The sequence below is a fragment of the Festucalex cinctus genome, chromosome 16 (assembly GCF_051991245.1).
Source record: "Festucalex cinctus isolate MCC-2025b chromosome 16, RoL_Fcin_1.0, whole genome shotgun sequence".
Taxonomy (NCBI): domain Eukaryota; kingdom Metazoa; phylum Chordata; class Actinopteri; order Syngnathiformes; family Syngnathidae; genus Festucalex; species Festucalex cinctus.
In genome coordinates, this window is record NC_135426.1 from 25,047,082 (window position 1) to 25,063,275 (window position 16,194).

The 16,194-nt window shown below is 45.8% G+C and overlaps 1 protein-coding gene across 1 annotated transcript; it reads right to left on the reverse strand.

The window, feature by feature from the left end:
* Positions 1-94: 94 nt before the first annotated feature.
* On the reverse strand, positions 95-15,166 carry neurl4 (neuralized E3 ubiquitin protein ligase 4). The gene is given in 29 exon segments (XM_077501213.1): positions 95-1,703; positions 2,550-2,709; positions 2,783-2,895; positions 2,958-3,102; positions 3,213-3,320; positions 4,024-4,117; positions 4,197-4,376; positions 4,460-4,618; positions 4,678-4,833; positions 5,395-5,547; positions 5,636-5,734; positions 5,819-6,037; positions 6,092-6,237; positions 6,325-6,453; positions 7,105-7,274; positions 7,347-7,425; positions 7,500-7,576; positions 7,654-7,864; positions 7,958-8,120; positions 8,479-8,564; positions 8,650-8,831; positions 8,909-9,176; positions 10,090-10,162; positions 10,281-10,369; positions 10,430-10,541; positions 11,192-11,658; positions 11,736-11,801; positions 12,598-13,123; positions 14,945-15,166. Coding segments are annotated over 29 exon segments (4,860 nt in total). The 3' UTR covers positions 95-1,495.
* Positions 15,167-16,194: the final 1,028 nt, after the last annotated feature.

Below are 16,194 nucleotides of genomic sequence, written 5' to 3' on the forward strand. Positions count from 1 at the left end.
ACCCATAAAGTATTTTTCACATTTTTAAATGGAAGGTTTTTGTTTTGTTTTTTTCTTTCGCCAAACAACCCCCCCCCCCCCCCCCCCCCTTCAGATCTGGCTCGGAACCCAGCTGCTCATAGAAGGTTATTGATCTTCAACTGGGACTGAGAATGTAAACAGAAAAAAAGAAAAAGAAAAAAAAAGAGCCCTCTAAATCCCACTCTCAAAGAAACGTTGACCATCTTATGAGGATGACTCATCGGTTTTATGTCGACTTTCGGTGATTTCTGAACTACGAACCCTTTTGAAGATTGAAAAAAAAAATGTAGTGGTAAACATGGTTGTCATCTTTCGGAAGATTTTGATTATTCACACTTAGTCTCCTTTAGTCACTGAAAAACTGCCGTTGCTATTTGCTGTTTCTGTGCTCATTCTAAAATGCCACAAGGTGGCTCCAAAGCTCTTTCTAATAGATAAGTAATCCTACAGTTCTATTATAATTACAGTGGTACCTTGCCTTACGAGCGCTGCAACAAGTTTTTCAAGACGTCATTCAATCTTTTGTTTTGCCTTGTGGTGGGCAAAAAAACTTGACCGACAAGTGCGCTTCAAAAACATCACCACAAGATGGCGGCAGCCAACTTCACAACAGCTGGCCACTGTTCGTTCATGTGGTTACTTTCCTGTTTTGTGCTTGGAATCTCCATTTTTCAATTTATGATGACTTAAAACATGAAATCAGAAAAATAGAATAAACCTTTCTTCGCCACAACTGTCATAATTCTTTACATTATTGTTAATTTTAGTGCCCCATGATCCCCCCCCATTCCAATATTTAGCAGGATAAAATTCTGATGGCTGATTAATATTTTATATGCAATTAATACATGATATGGTCCCTTAAGACTTGAGTTGCAAGCATGGTTATGTAACATAAACTCACAAGTCAAGGTATCACCATATCAGTATAGGCAACTGTAAACCTTTTCAGGAGGTGCATCAATTAGTTACGATTTGGGCTCAGTCCCTATTTGGGCAAAAAAAAAAAAGAAAAGAAAAAGAAAAAGAAAAAAAATCCTGACAATCTTTTTGTCTGGATAATGTCGATGAAGAGACGGAGCTGCTCAAGAGAAAGACGTCCGGTTCGGCTCATTACAACAAAAAGGACCGCAACAGAACTTGTAAACAATCCAGTTGTAAAATCTCACTCTTAAAATTCAAGTTTTTTTTTTTTTGTATGTAAAAACACTTCAGTCATAAATTAGTGACGGCCCCGTCGAAATTGGGCTCGGGGGGTGGCCTAAAGTAAAGGTCAGGTGGTCAACAAACATAAATGTGTCATGTTACTATTTAGACCAGTTCAAAAACAAAAAAAAACGCCAAAACATAAAGTGCAGGCAGTGTCCGTTCTTCTTTGAAACCGCCAAACTCAAAAACAATCATTGGGGTCCCAGAGGAGTCTGTCGCTCAAAGGCAGGGCTTGGATCGGTTGAAGAAAAGTCTCCGGCCGGCGTCACTCGACCCGCACGAGCAGGCCGTAGAGGAGCGTGCCGCCGCGCTCTTTCGTAATCCACTCCATCTCCGAGTTGCTGAAGCGGGGGTCCAGGGGCTCGCCGTGGCCCAGCGTCTGCTGCGGCCCCACCTTGTAAGAGCCTGGCCGCACGCACACCTGGAAGCCCACCTGGGCCTGGTGGCAGCGGTGAGAGCGGGGGTCCCGAAATCTGTACAGGAGCAGAAATCACCAAACTGGGTCAGTTTGTGCTTGAGGACTTTTTAGAGCTACTGATATTCTCTTTGTGATTTGTGAGGGGCTCCTCTTGCACGTCTCATTGGACAATCGCAATATCCATAATATCAACAAAAAAAGTGCAGAGAATCTGAGGAAATATCTCCAAGAATTGAATACCCGTGACCTTTGATCCCACAGGTAGCACTGCAATAAAAGAGGAGAAAAAAAAAAGAGCCTCCTTTGCGAAGAGGCGATTGTGGCGTGGGTTCAAAAACACACATGCAAAAGACAAACAAACTGACAGTTAACACAGTTTATCATTACATCCACAAATGCAAATGACAAGTACACATTCCAAATTGTATTTGGAAATCAATGTGTCTCCTTGCGCCAAAGATGTCAAAGAGGAGAAGACGGCCCTGCAAGCAGTCCAGACTCGTCTCCCATCAAGTAAAAGAGTACTCGCCCCAGTCCACCATTGAAAATCTTTGGCACATGAGGAAGCGCAAAACATGGCCGTGGCGAGGCCGGACTGTTGAACAACTCAAAGTTGTACGTCAAGCAAGAATTGGAAAGAATTCAACCTCCAAAGCTTCAACAAAGAGTGTCGTCAGTTCCCAAACACTGATTGAGTGTTGTTGAAAAGGAAAGGTGACGTAAGGCCAGTTTTTTGGAATGTGATGTCGGCATCAAATTCAAAATGAGTGAATATTTGCAGCAAAAACAAAAGTTTTCCAGTTGGAATATCTGTTTTTGATAATGTATTCAATTGAAATCCTGTTGAGAAACATCTCTGAAGTCCGATAAATGAAGGACAGTTAAAAACAAGTAAACTTACTGCACTTTGGGAGCAAAAGTCTCCAGACCCGAGTAGCGCATGGTGGGCGAGAGCCTGACTCGGGGCACCTCCCGACCGGGCGCGCTGTTCTCCTCCGGGTCGCCGTAGCCGTCCGGCCCCTCCGCCTTCACCGCCGCCACGGAGAAAACGGACGACGAGCCTGCCGCCACATTTCAATTCAATTCAATTCAATTCAATTCAATCGTGAGGCGGCCGATGTTGCGCGTCCGCACCTGGCAGCAGCTGGCTGTGGTCCAGCGTGCGGCGCAGGGCCCCGACACTGGTGCCGTGGTACGCCATGTGCCACTTCTTCAGTGCATTGGAAACCTCGCAGTGCGGCTTGATCCTGCACAGACGCAAGTTAAGTGTCAAGTTTGAAGCAACGCCGTCACCTTCCTTCCCGCTCACCTGAGGGCAAAGCAGCACCATCCGAAAGGCAGCGCGTAGTCTCGGGGCGGCTCTCCTCTCTTGTAATAAGCCTCGTCCCCCCGTAGCTTGTGGCAGGACTCGCAGTAGCACAGGTTGTACTTTGGATCGTCACTGAAGTAGCCGTCTGGCGCCACCGACAAAACGAGGATCAGTACACACGACTTCTGAGACCGTTTGTTTCTTTTTCTCCTCTCCAGACTACGAGTAGCTTTACTGAACACAGGTGAGGCTCACCTGGTAGGGTGAGGAGGTCCATGAAGCGGGAGCACAGTGCCTGGTACTCGCAGGACTTGTTGGGGTTGACCTCGGGAGGGGGTGTCCAGCACACGCTCTCTTTGATGCCTGCGTGCTCAACACAATTTGTTTGAATTATGATTAGTATTTTTTGTTGGGTTTGCTTATTTGAAATCAGCGGTTCTTAACCTGGGTTCCATCGACTTGAAATCAGATCACAATTGATGGTTTGTTTATCTTGTACTCGCTGAAACTCGGGCTGGGAATCGATTCTAATTTCAGAGTTCAGTTGGATTCGATTCACTTCAATCCAATATCGATGACTAATGGCACATCAATTCTAATTAAATGTCAAGGACGTGATTAAAAACTCCACAAATATTCAATTCGGAATTCAATTTTGCAGAGGCAGTCACTGCTTAAATGATTTTGACTCATTGAGCTATTTTCAGCAGTATAAAGTTCAGATTTTGTCCTGAATGATTGATAACTGAATTGTTTTCCTTGTACAATTAATGACTTTAAAAACTAATTTATCCACTGAAGATGACATCACCTGTGCTGAATTTAAAAGATTCGGAATTGTCTTAAAGTGTAAGGTCTTGCATGAATCTAAGGAAAAAAAAAAAAAAAAAAAAAAGACTTTAACATTCTATTTTTTCTTTTTAAGAATTTATGGGAAACGGATATATGAAAATAATCAATCAGGCTCTAAAAGGAAAATGGATTTGATCTCGATGATTCGATTTTTTTAAACCCAGCTCTAGTTGAAGGCACTTTCAAGTCAATTGTAAATACTTGAGTCATCTACCGTCAACCATGTCCGCCTTCTCCATGTCGCCCTGACAGCGGGCGTCCCCGCCTTCTCCGCCCACAGCGGGCAGATTATTGGTTACTATGGTAACCTGACAGGACGACACAAACAAGCAAGCTGTTAATTGGTGGCAGTTTTGAAGATGCCCAACGTTGTCATATGACGCGCACCTGTTCGCATTGGCCATACAGGTCGATGAAGGGGAAGCAGGGGGAGGGAATGTCCTGCGCTGCCACGCCCTGATCCATGCCGTTGACGTAAAGGTGGAGACAACTGTTGGCGTCCACCAGCAGACCCAACACTGTCCCCTCGGGACACGTGTCCAAGTTAGGACCGTAGTTCTCGCATATCTTCGAAGGAAGACGACATTTCCGCTAAACTTTCTGCTAAGGGAAGTTGAATGTGGGTTGTTTTTTTTTTTGTGTGTGTCTACTTTGAGGGAGTTGTGGAAGATGGAGTCCCTCTGCAGCAGCCACGCGGAGCGTTTCAGGCAGCACGCCGTGGAAGGGAAGTTGAGCCGGTCCGGGGAGTGGCCGATCACGCCGAGCGACAGCGACGACGTCCACGACGGATTCAGCCGGTCGATCTGAAACTGGACAGCGAAAGAGAGGAAACGCGGTGGGCGAACGTTTGTTTGCGCTGGCGAGGTACCTGGAAGAGCTGCTGCTGGCTCAGAGGCTGAGCGGTGACCAGCAGGCCCTGGTTGTAGCTCGACACTCTGGCGGCCGTCAGCTTCTGGTTGGACAGCTGGATGTTCTTGCCGTGGTTTTCCAGGAACGACATGGCGGTGGGCACCGGCGCTGCCGCCTGCAAGAAATGAGAGGCGACGATACCATTTCATTCTCATCTACGGACAATTTTAAGCTTTCTTAGGTCAAGCTAACATGCACATTTTTCAAATGTTAACAAAAATGTTTTCTTAACCGCTTGCTCCTCACATGGGTCACGGGGGTGCTGGAGCCTATCCCAGCTGGCTTCGGGCAGTAGGCGGGGTACACTATAAATGTAAATAGTTTTATTGTTGTAAGCATTAAGGGTTATAAACAGAAGACGTGGTTTCAGTTAGTGTTTTTATTTTGTTGACGAAAACATTTGAAATTGAGATATTTTGCTTAACGACAATGACCTTGCTTATAAGTCCAGGTACTACTTTCATTTTCTTAACTGATGGTGGCCATCTAGTGGCAAGGCAGACTTGTAAACTTCCTTTTTCTTTGCCCGCAATAATAATAAAAAAAAAAAAAACTGACTCCAAGTGATGTCTCGTATGTTCACAAACCCGGAATTGGAAGTCAAGTTCTGACTGCATTTGGACTCTTTCCCTGGACTTGGAATGGCAATTGGAATTGGCATTGGCATTTCCCGTACCTCTCTGACCGGCGTGCTGTCGTCCTCTCCTTCACTGCAGCTTCCCGAGGAGAGCGACGGCGCCTTGACGCCCTCCACGTCCTCAGTCAGACTGGAGCTGACGATGGACACGGCCGTAATCCGCCCGTACAGGTCCAAGACCGCGTACACGTTCTTTCAACAACAACAACAACACAGGAGAGGCGCCACTGGAGTACACGTCAAACGGCGCACGCGTACGTTTGCGTGCTCTTAAGTGTACCTTGGCGACCGCAGTGGCGGCGGGTCCCATGTCCTCGCCGTCAATAAAGACGTGCATGGTGTCGTCACTGCATCTCTTCACACCCACGCGGTTCCCAACCTAAGAAGGAAATGCATGACACACATCAATCCGTTTGCTTTGCATTTCTTTCCGGGTGGGGTGGCGGCAGGTCGCGCGGCTCACCGTCAGCCTGTCCAGCGAGCAGCCGTAGTTCTGGCGCTGCAGCAAACCGTTCCGGCGGACCTCGGAGCCGCACAGCAGCCACGTGACTTTGGCGCGAAGCTGCGGGAGGGACGGCGAGAAGCCCGACAGCGGGCACGACGGGAGCTCGGGGGGCGGCAGCGTGGTCAGGCCGATGTGCAGCGAACCGCACCACTGCTCGTCCACCTCGTCGATCCGCACCTGCGCGTCAAACCATCAGGGGCGGTTCCAAACGGTTCGTGCGGCCGACTGTACCTCAAACAGCTCATCCACTTTGAGCTCCTTGGCGCTGAAAACGATGCCGTGGGCATAGCCGCCCGCTTGGACAGCCTGGCAGCCTTCGCCAAGCAGCACCACGTTCTTGCCGTGTTTGCCGTGGAATCTGTGGGCAACTCCTGCTGCTATGCAAACACGCACGCATGCGCACGAATGTGGGCAAGGAGGTCGTTGGCAAATAATTCAGCTGCAAGATCCTGCATCTTTCCCACCTGGGGACTGGATTGGGAAGCTCTTCTCGGTGACGTTGCTGGTGCACAAGCTGTTGTCCAGCGGGCCAGAGGAGCTGGTGATGGACACCTGAACACATTGACCATACAGGTCGATCACTGCAAACACATCTGGGGGAGAGAAAAAAAAAAGAAAAAAAGAGACAGCTTGGTTAGTATAACACTTTTCCAAGTACAGTGTTCCCTCGTTTATCACGGGTGTTACATTCCAAAAATTACACACGAGAATGGAAATCCCGTTAATTCTATAGATGTTTTCGTTTATTATATAGTTTTGTGTTCGTTTTGGGCTGATTTTTTTTCTTTATTCTAAATGCTTTTTAATTCACCATATATGTTCTTTTTTCACTGCGATTGGCCGGCAACCGCCTATTGCCCAAAGCCAGCTGAGATAGGCTCCAGCACCTCCCACGACCCTTGTGTGGAATAAGCAGTCAAGAAAATGGATGGATGGATGGATGTTCTTTTTCATTGATATTCATTTTTTTCCATTAAAAGTACATTTTTTTTTAGAAAAAAAGAAAAGAAAGTTTTTCTAATTTATTTGTTATACAGCACAGTATATATTTTCTATCTCCGGAATGCAATGTTGTGGAACGACGGGACCGACACCGTTGCTCATATGTCCCTGGTCGGATGTCGGGTCTTTTTGTCATATATGAATATTATTACCGATATTCGAATTGATCGAACATTCCACAAAAGCACATGAAACCGGCAACATTTCGTTCTTAGCAACACTTCACCTCCTGTTTCTCTCACCTGGCGGCAAACCGGAGCAGGCGACGCCCTGGTCGACGCCGTTGATGTAATAATGAAGGTCACCAAGTGGCGAGCGCATCATGCCGATGCGAGAGCCCGACGTCAGCGAGTCCAGGTCGCAGCCGTAGTTGTTGCGCATCGTGTTACCGTCCTGCATGATGGCCGTCCCGCTGATGGGAACAATTTATTGATCGATCGATTTGCGAAAGTCCGGCTAAGGACTAACGAACATGGTTGCATACCTGAGCATCCACGTGTCATAGTCGATGTCAGTCATCGTGTTGGGAAATTCAAGCTCCTCCGGCCTGATGGCAGTCACCCCTGCAGACAAAGACACATCCTGTAAATCTCTTTGGGCAAGCCGACAAACTCGGCAGGGGCTCAGACCCGCTGACCTGCTTCGATAGAACCTGACCAGCGGTCCACCATCTTCTGGATGATGATCTCAAAGAGCTCTCCATCTCGAAGGCACCTGCGGCGGGCCGAGGAGTGCGTCCGTCTCAGCGCGTCAGCGAGAAGAACGCACGCTCACGTTTTTGCCATCCTCACCTGTTGGAAATGACGATGGCGTCGTTGAACTCGCTGCGGCAGTTCTGGCGCAGAGCCGTGCGGCCGCCGTTGGTGATGACGGCGTTGGTGCCGTGCAGGTGGTGGAAACGCAGGTCGGTGGTGACGCCGGCGCCCGATACTGAGCAGGGGCTGCCAGGTGACGTGGCCGCGGGTCCCTCTGAGCTGTCCTCCGGAAGAGGGGGAAGGTCCACTGAGCAGCCGGAGGAGCAGAAAAAGGCAATTTCACACCGAGGTTTTCGCAAAGAGAAGATCCGGGCGCTGGTTGCGGGCCTGCCGCTCTCACCCATGTCGTCCATGATGGTGGCCTGAGCAGCCTGGCCGTAGAGGTCCACCACGGCATAGACGTTTGGGGGCACGTTCCACGCCGCGGGGCCCTGGACGACACCGTTCACAAAGAAGTGGAGGCTGCCGTCTTCTTTGCGCACGACGCCGACGGTGTCGCCCGCCTGGGAGAATCAAAGAGCGGCCATGAAAAACACTCGGCCATTTTCTGCAGCGCCCAAATCTGCCATACGTTGGATAGGGCCCAAACGACTGGTACTTTTAAAAAAAAATAAAAAATTTTAATGCTGTCACCAATTTCCATACTTGACAAAATAAAATTCCGATCAATCGTATAAATAACATAAATAAATAAATATGATGAATAAAACGCCTTTTTTTTTTTGACATCACTTTGTCCTTAAATTTAAGTTTGTCCAAAAAAAAGAAAATTCAGCAAAAATGGTGGGGATTGGATTCTTCATTGTTATTATCTTTGTAATGAGTTAATGTGGGGAAAAAAAATCAAATAAATGTACACACTTTGAGGCGGTCGAGGTTGTGTCCGTATTCATCCAGAATTGATGTGCCGTTGTGCATCACACCATTCCCCGTCATCATCCATGTCCCTGAAGACAAAATAAAAAACAACATTTTTTTTTAACGCCAAGACCTTTGCTCAGCTCTGCTTCATTCATTGACATTTTGATTCACCTGAGCGCAGGTTGGTCATGGTGGAGGGCAGCTGCAGGTAGGCGGGGTTGTGCGTGGTGACACCGATTTCGATGGAGCCCGCCCACTTGTCCACCATCTTGTCGATCCGAACCTGGAATACTTCGTTGGAGCGTAGCGGCCGGCTGCTGAGGACCACGCCGTGATTGAAGTCGTCCGTGGCGCTGAGGCGACAAATTGCACGTGTGACCTTTTGGATCGAAAGCTGCCAGAAGTGAACCGCAGGCGGATCAAATCTCACTGCGGCCTGAGCGCCGTCCTGCCGTCGCTGATGATGGCGGCTTTCTGGCCGCAGTTGGCGTGGAAGAGCAGCCGCTCGGGCGCGTCGGCGTCCGGCGTGAGAGCCGGCCGGGGCCGCCCGACGTCGGGCGACATGGCCCGCATGATGGCGTTGTTGCGGCGGAGGCGCTCGCTGTGGTTGTGATTGTGGACGATGGTGACCTTGACGGCCATGCCGTAAAGGTCGACCACGCCGTAAACCACGCCGGGGGTCTGCGCTGCGGCAACGCCTGAAGAGGATATGACGTTCTTCGATTGTTAACTCTCGATTCATCACAAATCTTAGATTTGTTTTAATGTACAAGTACTCGGGCTTCACGATATTGGAAAAACATGTGATATGCGATATACATGTTGAATATCGCGATATCGATATTATTGCGATATTCAACATGTACCTAAAGAAATAACATTTTAAATTGTCAAATGAAAGAATAACATTTTGTTCATGTGGTAAAAAGCAAGTTCAATGTGTTCCTAGTTAATTCATTGTAATTACACCATTATTACCCTGTAATTACCCTAAACTATTAGATGGTGATGCACATTTAAGTTTGTGTCAGGTCAAAGCCAAAAATTCCATGTGAAAATTATTGCATGTCTCTGCGACATGCATATTGCATGGCTCAATATCGCGATATCGATATTTTTGCGATGTATTGCCCAGCCCTAACAAGTACAATAAAATAAGTTTTCATACTCTTGTTAACATAAAAGTGAAAAAAATGTTAAATAATGGCAATATGGTGATATAAATAAAACTCCCACAATATATCGTCGTCGTTTTGTCACAATATTAAAAGCAGCATATCTGTTAAAAAAAAGTCGGGTTGATTTCCATTTGTGCAGTTCTAGCACCCTCTGGTGGCAAATTGTTGAGTGCAGTTTAATTTTCACAAGGCATGTTTTGGCCCTTATATGTTTAAAATCCGTTAATGGTCAGACGAAAGGGAGCGTAATTTGCTTGTGAACCGAGTCAATATGTCAATATCAACAATAAGATGTCAATATGTGGAGGAACTCGATGCTTGCATTAGCAAGTAAGTGCCTCAATATACTTATACATAATATCTCCTATTTTACTTGAAATGAACTCCAAATTCATGCACTAATTGGTGCAGTGTGGCTGTCCATTCGTCTCACCTTGGTCGATGCCGTTGATGTAGAAATGAAGCGCACCGCTGGCTTTGCGCATCAGCCCAATGTGATCGCCCTCCTGAGAATCGTGACAAGAAACCAGACGACATCTTAATGCTGAGCATAATTCAAGCTTGTCTTTGAATACAAACATTTGGGTCCAACGACAACAACAGCAAAACAACTCGAATCCAAACCTGCAGTTCATCCAGGCTGAACTCGCAGTATTCCCGCCTGGTGCCTTTGCCGTTGGTCAGTATTCCGCAACCGCTCATCATGATCGTACCTGCCGTCAACGGGAAACGTTTTGTGGATTCGTTTTGTGAAACTTGCTTGATGAGGCTACCTGAACGCAGATTGGTCATCGTCGCGGGATAGTCCAGATTGTTTGGGATGTGCGTGGTCACGCCAATCTCGATTGAACCCGACCACTTGTCCACCAGCTTATCGATGCGGATCTGAAAATGCATTTTCAACACATAAAACTCGAAGAATCGCTTCTTCAGTATCACCTGAATAACGTCTCGTTGCCTCCCAGAGATGCTGGCTGGCTCAAACACGTTCCCTTTGAGGGTGCAATTCCCTTTGAGTTTCTCAATAGGGTTCAAGTCGGGGGGGGGGATCACGGTGGTCACACCAAGTTGGGTTTTCCCCCCCCCCTTTTGCCCATAGCAGCTGAAGCAATTTTATGCTCAAGGCTCACATGAGATAGACAGATAGACAGATGGCCTCGGACTTTTTGGAGATAATTAAAAACTACAAAATAAAAATAATGACATCTATTCTTCATTTTGTATTACAATAATTTTAGATTTATTTGTATTGCGTAATTATTTGTAATTTATGACCTATTATAAAACATCTACTTGTGTTTGTGAAATAGTTAATGAACCACTTATTTGATTAAATATATTTAAAAATATTACTTCCAATTAGTTCATGAGATAAAGTGATAAAAAATAAATACATAAATAAATATTAGGGGACAAATGATATGGCCGTTTCTTAGGGCAATACCAATTCTGATATTTGTCAGAATAAAAGAATTGATTAACCTTCCAATTATTGATATATGGGGCAGATGATTTCATGACGACGTGGTTTTCACCTCGAACATTTCGTTGTGTCGCAGCGGCCGGTTGGTCATGACCACGCCGTTGTTGAACTCGTCCAGCGGTCGCCTCCTCTCTGCCGTCTTGTTGTTGTTGCTCAGTTTGATCAACGTGCCGCACTTCTCGTGGAACAGCAACGCGTCATTGGTGGTCAAGCCGGCAGCCCCGGTGGCAGAAGCTCCTCCTCCTCCTCCTCCTCCTCCACCTCCGCTACCGGCAGAACCGCTGTTCGGGTTCCCCGTCTCCCCCGCTCCCGTCCCGCTGTCATTGCTCTGCGCGCTTTGTCTGCCAGCGCTCCTTGAGTCGTTTCGTGACGAAGAGTTGTCACTTGTCGTGGCTCCGCTTCCTCCTGTGCCGCCGCCGCCGCCGCCGCCGCCTTCTTCCCCTCCACCCTCATCCTCAGCTCGGTAAAAAGAAACTATTGCGCTGTTGAACACGTCAAAGAGCTGGTGCTCTGTTAGAACTGACAAGAGGCAAGAGGAACGAAATGAAGCGTCCTTGTTACAAAGCACCCGTTGCCTGACGAGCGGTTTTTCGTACCTGCATCCGGCTGCAGGTTGTTGGGAAACTTGTCTGGTCTGCTGTGACCGCAAGTAAGCTCAGGCACTGACAACGGCAAGAGGAAATAAACAGCAATTAAGCAATGATATACTCATTACATTCCACTGGGCAATATTGCCAAAAATAACATCTCAATTTCTTTTCAGGAATTCAGGACGATTACGATTTCAACCGAATAAACATTTATTTAAAGGTGTTATTCATTCAAATATAATTCCAACGTATACTGATTCTAAATCAGTTTTAATAATAATCCAGAAGACAAAATTCAATGTCATGATTTAGCAAATTTTCAACGATTCGAGTTTCTAAATGATGATTAATCAAGTTAATCCGATTTCCCAGCCCTACATTCCACATACCATAATCTATTTATACATTTAGAAATAGTTGCTCTAAACAATTTTTAAAAATAAGCTACTTGGGATTTTTTTTCTCCTCAATATTGCGATTGTGATTTAAAATGCAATTATTTTATTCCAGTGTCCCTTTTCCATATATTACTTAGTTCATATTTATTATACATAAATGTTTAAGTCTTATAGGCCAGTCTTAGACTAAAATTAAAGATGTTCCAAAAAAAATCATCTACAATATTACCGGTGTATTTTTTTTAGGTGATAAAAATTTGACATATCTCCAAATTGATGTGATGACGTATACTTAGCAAAGTGTGGCTGTTGAAGCTTGCATAAGCATACAGTGGATGGCAATATTTTTCAAATATGTAAAAAGAGCTTTTGCTGCACCGACATCCTTTCGGTTTGTTCTTGTATGTCTGCACGGCATCCGACACGCTTGTTGATTTGGAACAAGCGTGTGGCATGAGCCGTTCCCTTACCTTCGTCTCCTATCATGACTCCATTCATCGCTGCCACATTCATCAGCGCCGCGATGCCCGCGTCCTCTCGCGCTCCGCAGACCACCACGTCTTCCTCCTCCTCCTCCTCCTCCTCCTCCTCCTCCTCCTCCTCCTCCTCCTCAACCCGAACGACGGCCTCTCGCTCGGCGGACGGATGCGGCGGCTCGCAGCTCACCACCGTCACCTGCGTGCACTTGCCGTACAGGTCCACCACCGCCCACAGCTTGGGGGGCAAGCCGCTGGCGGCCGCGCCGCAGTCCTGGCCGTTGACCCACAGGTGGAGCTCTCCGCGGGAGCTGCGCTGGATGCCCACGCGGTCGCCCTCCGACAACTGGTCCAGGTCGCGGCCGTACTCCTCCAGCACCGAGCGGCCGTCCCGGAGCACCGAGCAGCCCGACACGATCCAGGAGCCGCCCTTCAGGCCCGTGGCGCTGCTCGGGAAGTCCAGCAGGGCGGGGTCCAGCGTCGTCACGCCGATCTCGATGGAGCCGCTCCACGAGTTCACCTGGGGCGAGTTGAAAAAAGGCAAAGCTGAGAAACATGGGCAAGTGATACAGGACAGGAGAAACATTTTCTGCAGGATCTCGCTGGAGACTGAGAGCAAATGCTCAACGACTCGAGTTTTGGGATAAAAATTGCAGGTGGATCAAAGAAAGTGCTTTGATGATCTACTGGGATATTTTTAGCTAGGAATGTAGCTTGTGCAGAATAAAGCGTCTTTGGCGGCGGGGGGCGCACCAGTATAAAAGACATTTGAGCAAATTCAGGATGACATCAGAAAGTAAAGAAAGGCCACATCACAGGCAGAAGATGCAAAAAAAAAAAAAGGCCGAACTGACCAAACTGCAGCCTTAGCATTCGAAAACACTGCAATATCAATTTGAACTTGATTACCAGACTTCAAAAAGTCAAATCTCACATCCGATGAATTTGATGAGATCTTGAGTTAAGAACACCAATCCGTCGGCCATTTAATACATTTACTAAATGCGTAGACACAAAATCTATAAATATACGACGCTCGGTCACATTATGCTGTCACAGCAAAGCATATCGCATGACAAGCCGCCTCAGAGTTCCACGCCAGCCCATAAATAGAAAGCCCGATAATGTGACACAATATCGATTCTAATCAGTTTTGTTTTTGGTTGGGTTCACTTACCAGTGTGGTGCCAGAAAGCTCGCAATAAAGCAGCTGGCAAGCCTCCTGCTACGGAATGCCGGCACACACGCACACAAAAAAAGTGACCTTGAGCATCACAATGAGGCCAACGCAGATGCGAGGTGCTTGAACACAGCAGACAAAAGTCGTGAGAGATTTTAATGAATTGAGGGTTGGGTTAATATTTATTCATCACGTTAATTTATCAACGCAAATCACCTTCACAAAGCTCACCAATAGTATCTATTTAGGGTTGTTCAATGTTATTATACTTCACAAAACTAACAAAATAACTCAAATTAAAATTGGGGAAAAAATGTTAAAATAAAATAAAAAATGACCACCATTGGTTCAAAACCAATGTGTCATTTTCTTGATTATTTTCATTAAATGTTTATTTTCTATTACTTTTGTCATATTCAACAAAATATATGTCTGTTGAAAGATTACAGCAGGCTATCCATTTCACCATCAAAAGAGCAGAATTTCCAAGAATTTACCACCATGTCTCCAAGCCATTTACAACATCTTAATCTCGACTGACACTTGACACATTGCAGAAACAGTAACAGAGAAAAAGGTTCAAGTCATCAGTCAAAGTATTTAACTAGTCCTCCCAATGTTCCAACACAGAAGGGTTTGTTGATTAATGGTGCATCTGAGTGCTTGCCACCCGGAAGTGCATGCTGTGACGTCATCGTGAAAAGGTCCATTGATCAGGACGTTAGCCGAGGAGCTATCAAGAGACCGCGAAGACAACAATAAAAAAAAAAAAAAATCTGAGCTGCATTACCGAGCTCACTTGAATTCGACTTAAATTGCACTAGCCAATAGTCGTTTCGCGTGCTCGCAGCTCATTAGCGTGGCTAACTAACGCACTATGGTCTAGCAAAATAACCAATTAAAACATTGATACATTGTATACAGTGTGTGCGTATGCGCAAGATTGTATGTCAATAACAAACAACAAAATTCCCTTTTAGGAGACGTCGTGAAGAGCCGCCGTCAAGCAGCTCTGTTCGATCCCCGACAGCGGGGAGGGAGTCGCGGACCCTCCGCCCCGTCCCAGGGCTTGCTGTCCTCGCATTCTCCGTCTCATCACCCCGCCCGCTCCGCTTGGAGCAAGCAGCAGCAATGGCGGTGGGCTGTGGTGCTCGTTTTTACCTTCTTGTCAATACGGACAGTGAAGACGTCCCGGTCCCTTAGCGGCTCCTTGCTGAGCACCAGCCCGTGGTTGAACTCCTGGACCGGCTGGTTGCGCCGGGCGGTGCGGTTGGAGTTGGACAGGCCGACAAGCTTTCCGCTCCGGGGATGCAGCTCCGCCGCCATCTTCAGGGGGCGGCCAGTTTTCACGACCATAGCGTTGGTTTACGACAGTTACGTCATAGCAGAGGCTCATTTACGGCAGCCGCCCGACAGTTGTTGACTTGTCTTAACGGTCACTCGTTTGTAGAATTGTTCAACTGAAAACAACAACAAAAAAAGGCTTACGGTTTATGTTTACGTTGCAACATGATCAGTGTGTATAAACAGCCGTTCATTTTATTTTTCATCTCTTCAAATGACAATTTTTTTTCTAAATTATAAAGTGAGGTGGATACAAATGGCCAGCATCAAGCCCCGCATAGGGTTACGATTATTTTTTGTGTGTGTTTATAATATACAATATAGCATATTCAATAAAAAAAAATCAAATCAAATCATATTCAGATCTTTTTTTAAAAAATCAGAGATCATCAATAAAGCAGAATACTTATTCTGGATTACCCAGTATTTACACTATCAATAGTATTATACATTTTCGAGACTTAAGATATTTATTTGAAATATGCACAGTAAAAAAAAAAAGTGAATGCAATTATTTGCTTGTCCACAAATACAATACAAAGAACATAAAAGATTTTTTTAAATAAAATTTTGAATAGTGAAGGTTAAATACTGAATAAAAAAGTGAGATTAGGCAATGTATAATAGAAAATTTAAAAACAACACCAATAAATAAAGGTATTTAGTGTAAATATGTATTTGGATGTAACCTATGTTTTTTTTTGCATTGTTTTTATCATTTCCTCCATATAATCGGTACATTAAAATGTATTTATTCACGAAAGTTAGTTAGTTAATAGATTTAATAGAAATAAAATACATTTTAAAACAATACTTAAAACAGTACATTTAAATTGAATTGTCTCCCCGATCATTGTGTGCTTTTCTTTAAAGGTGAACATTTTATTTTAAATGTAACTACTGTATCTAACTAAGCCACAAATTTGTGTCAAAAGGTAATACATAACTTTGCAATCCTACAAAAATCGAGTTACACAGTCATGAATCGTTGCAGTGATATGAATGCATATGACGTCACCTGAAACTCATTTTCAGAAATCCACTAGAGGGAGCAAAAACGCCACACA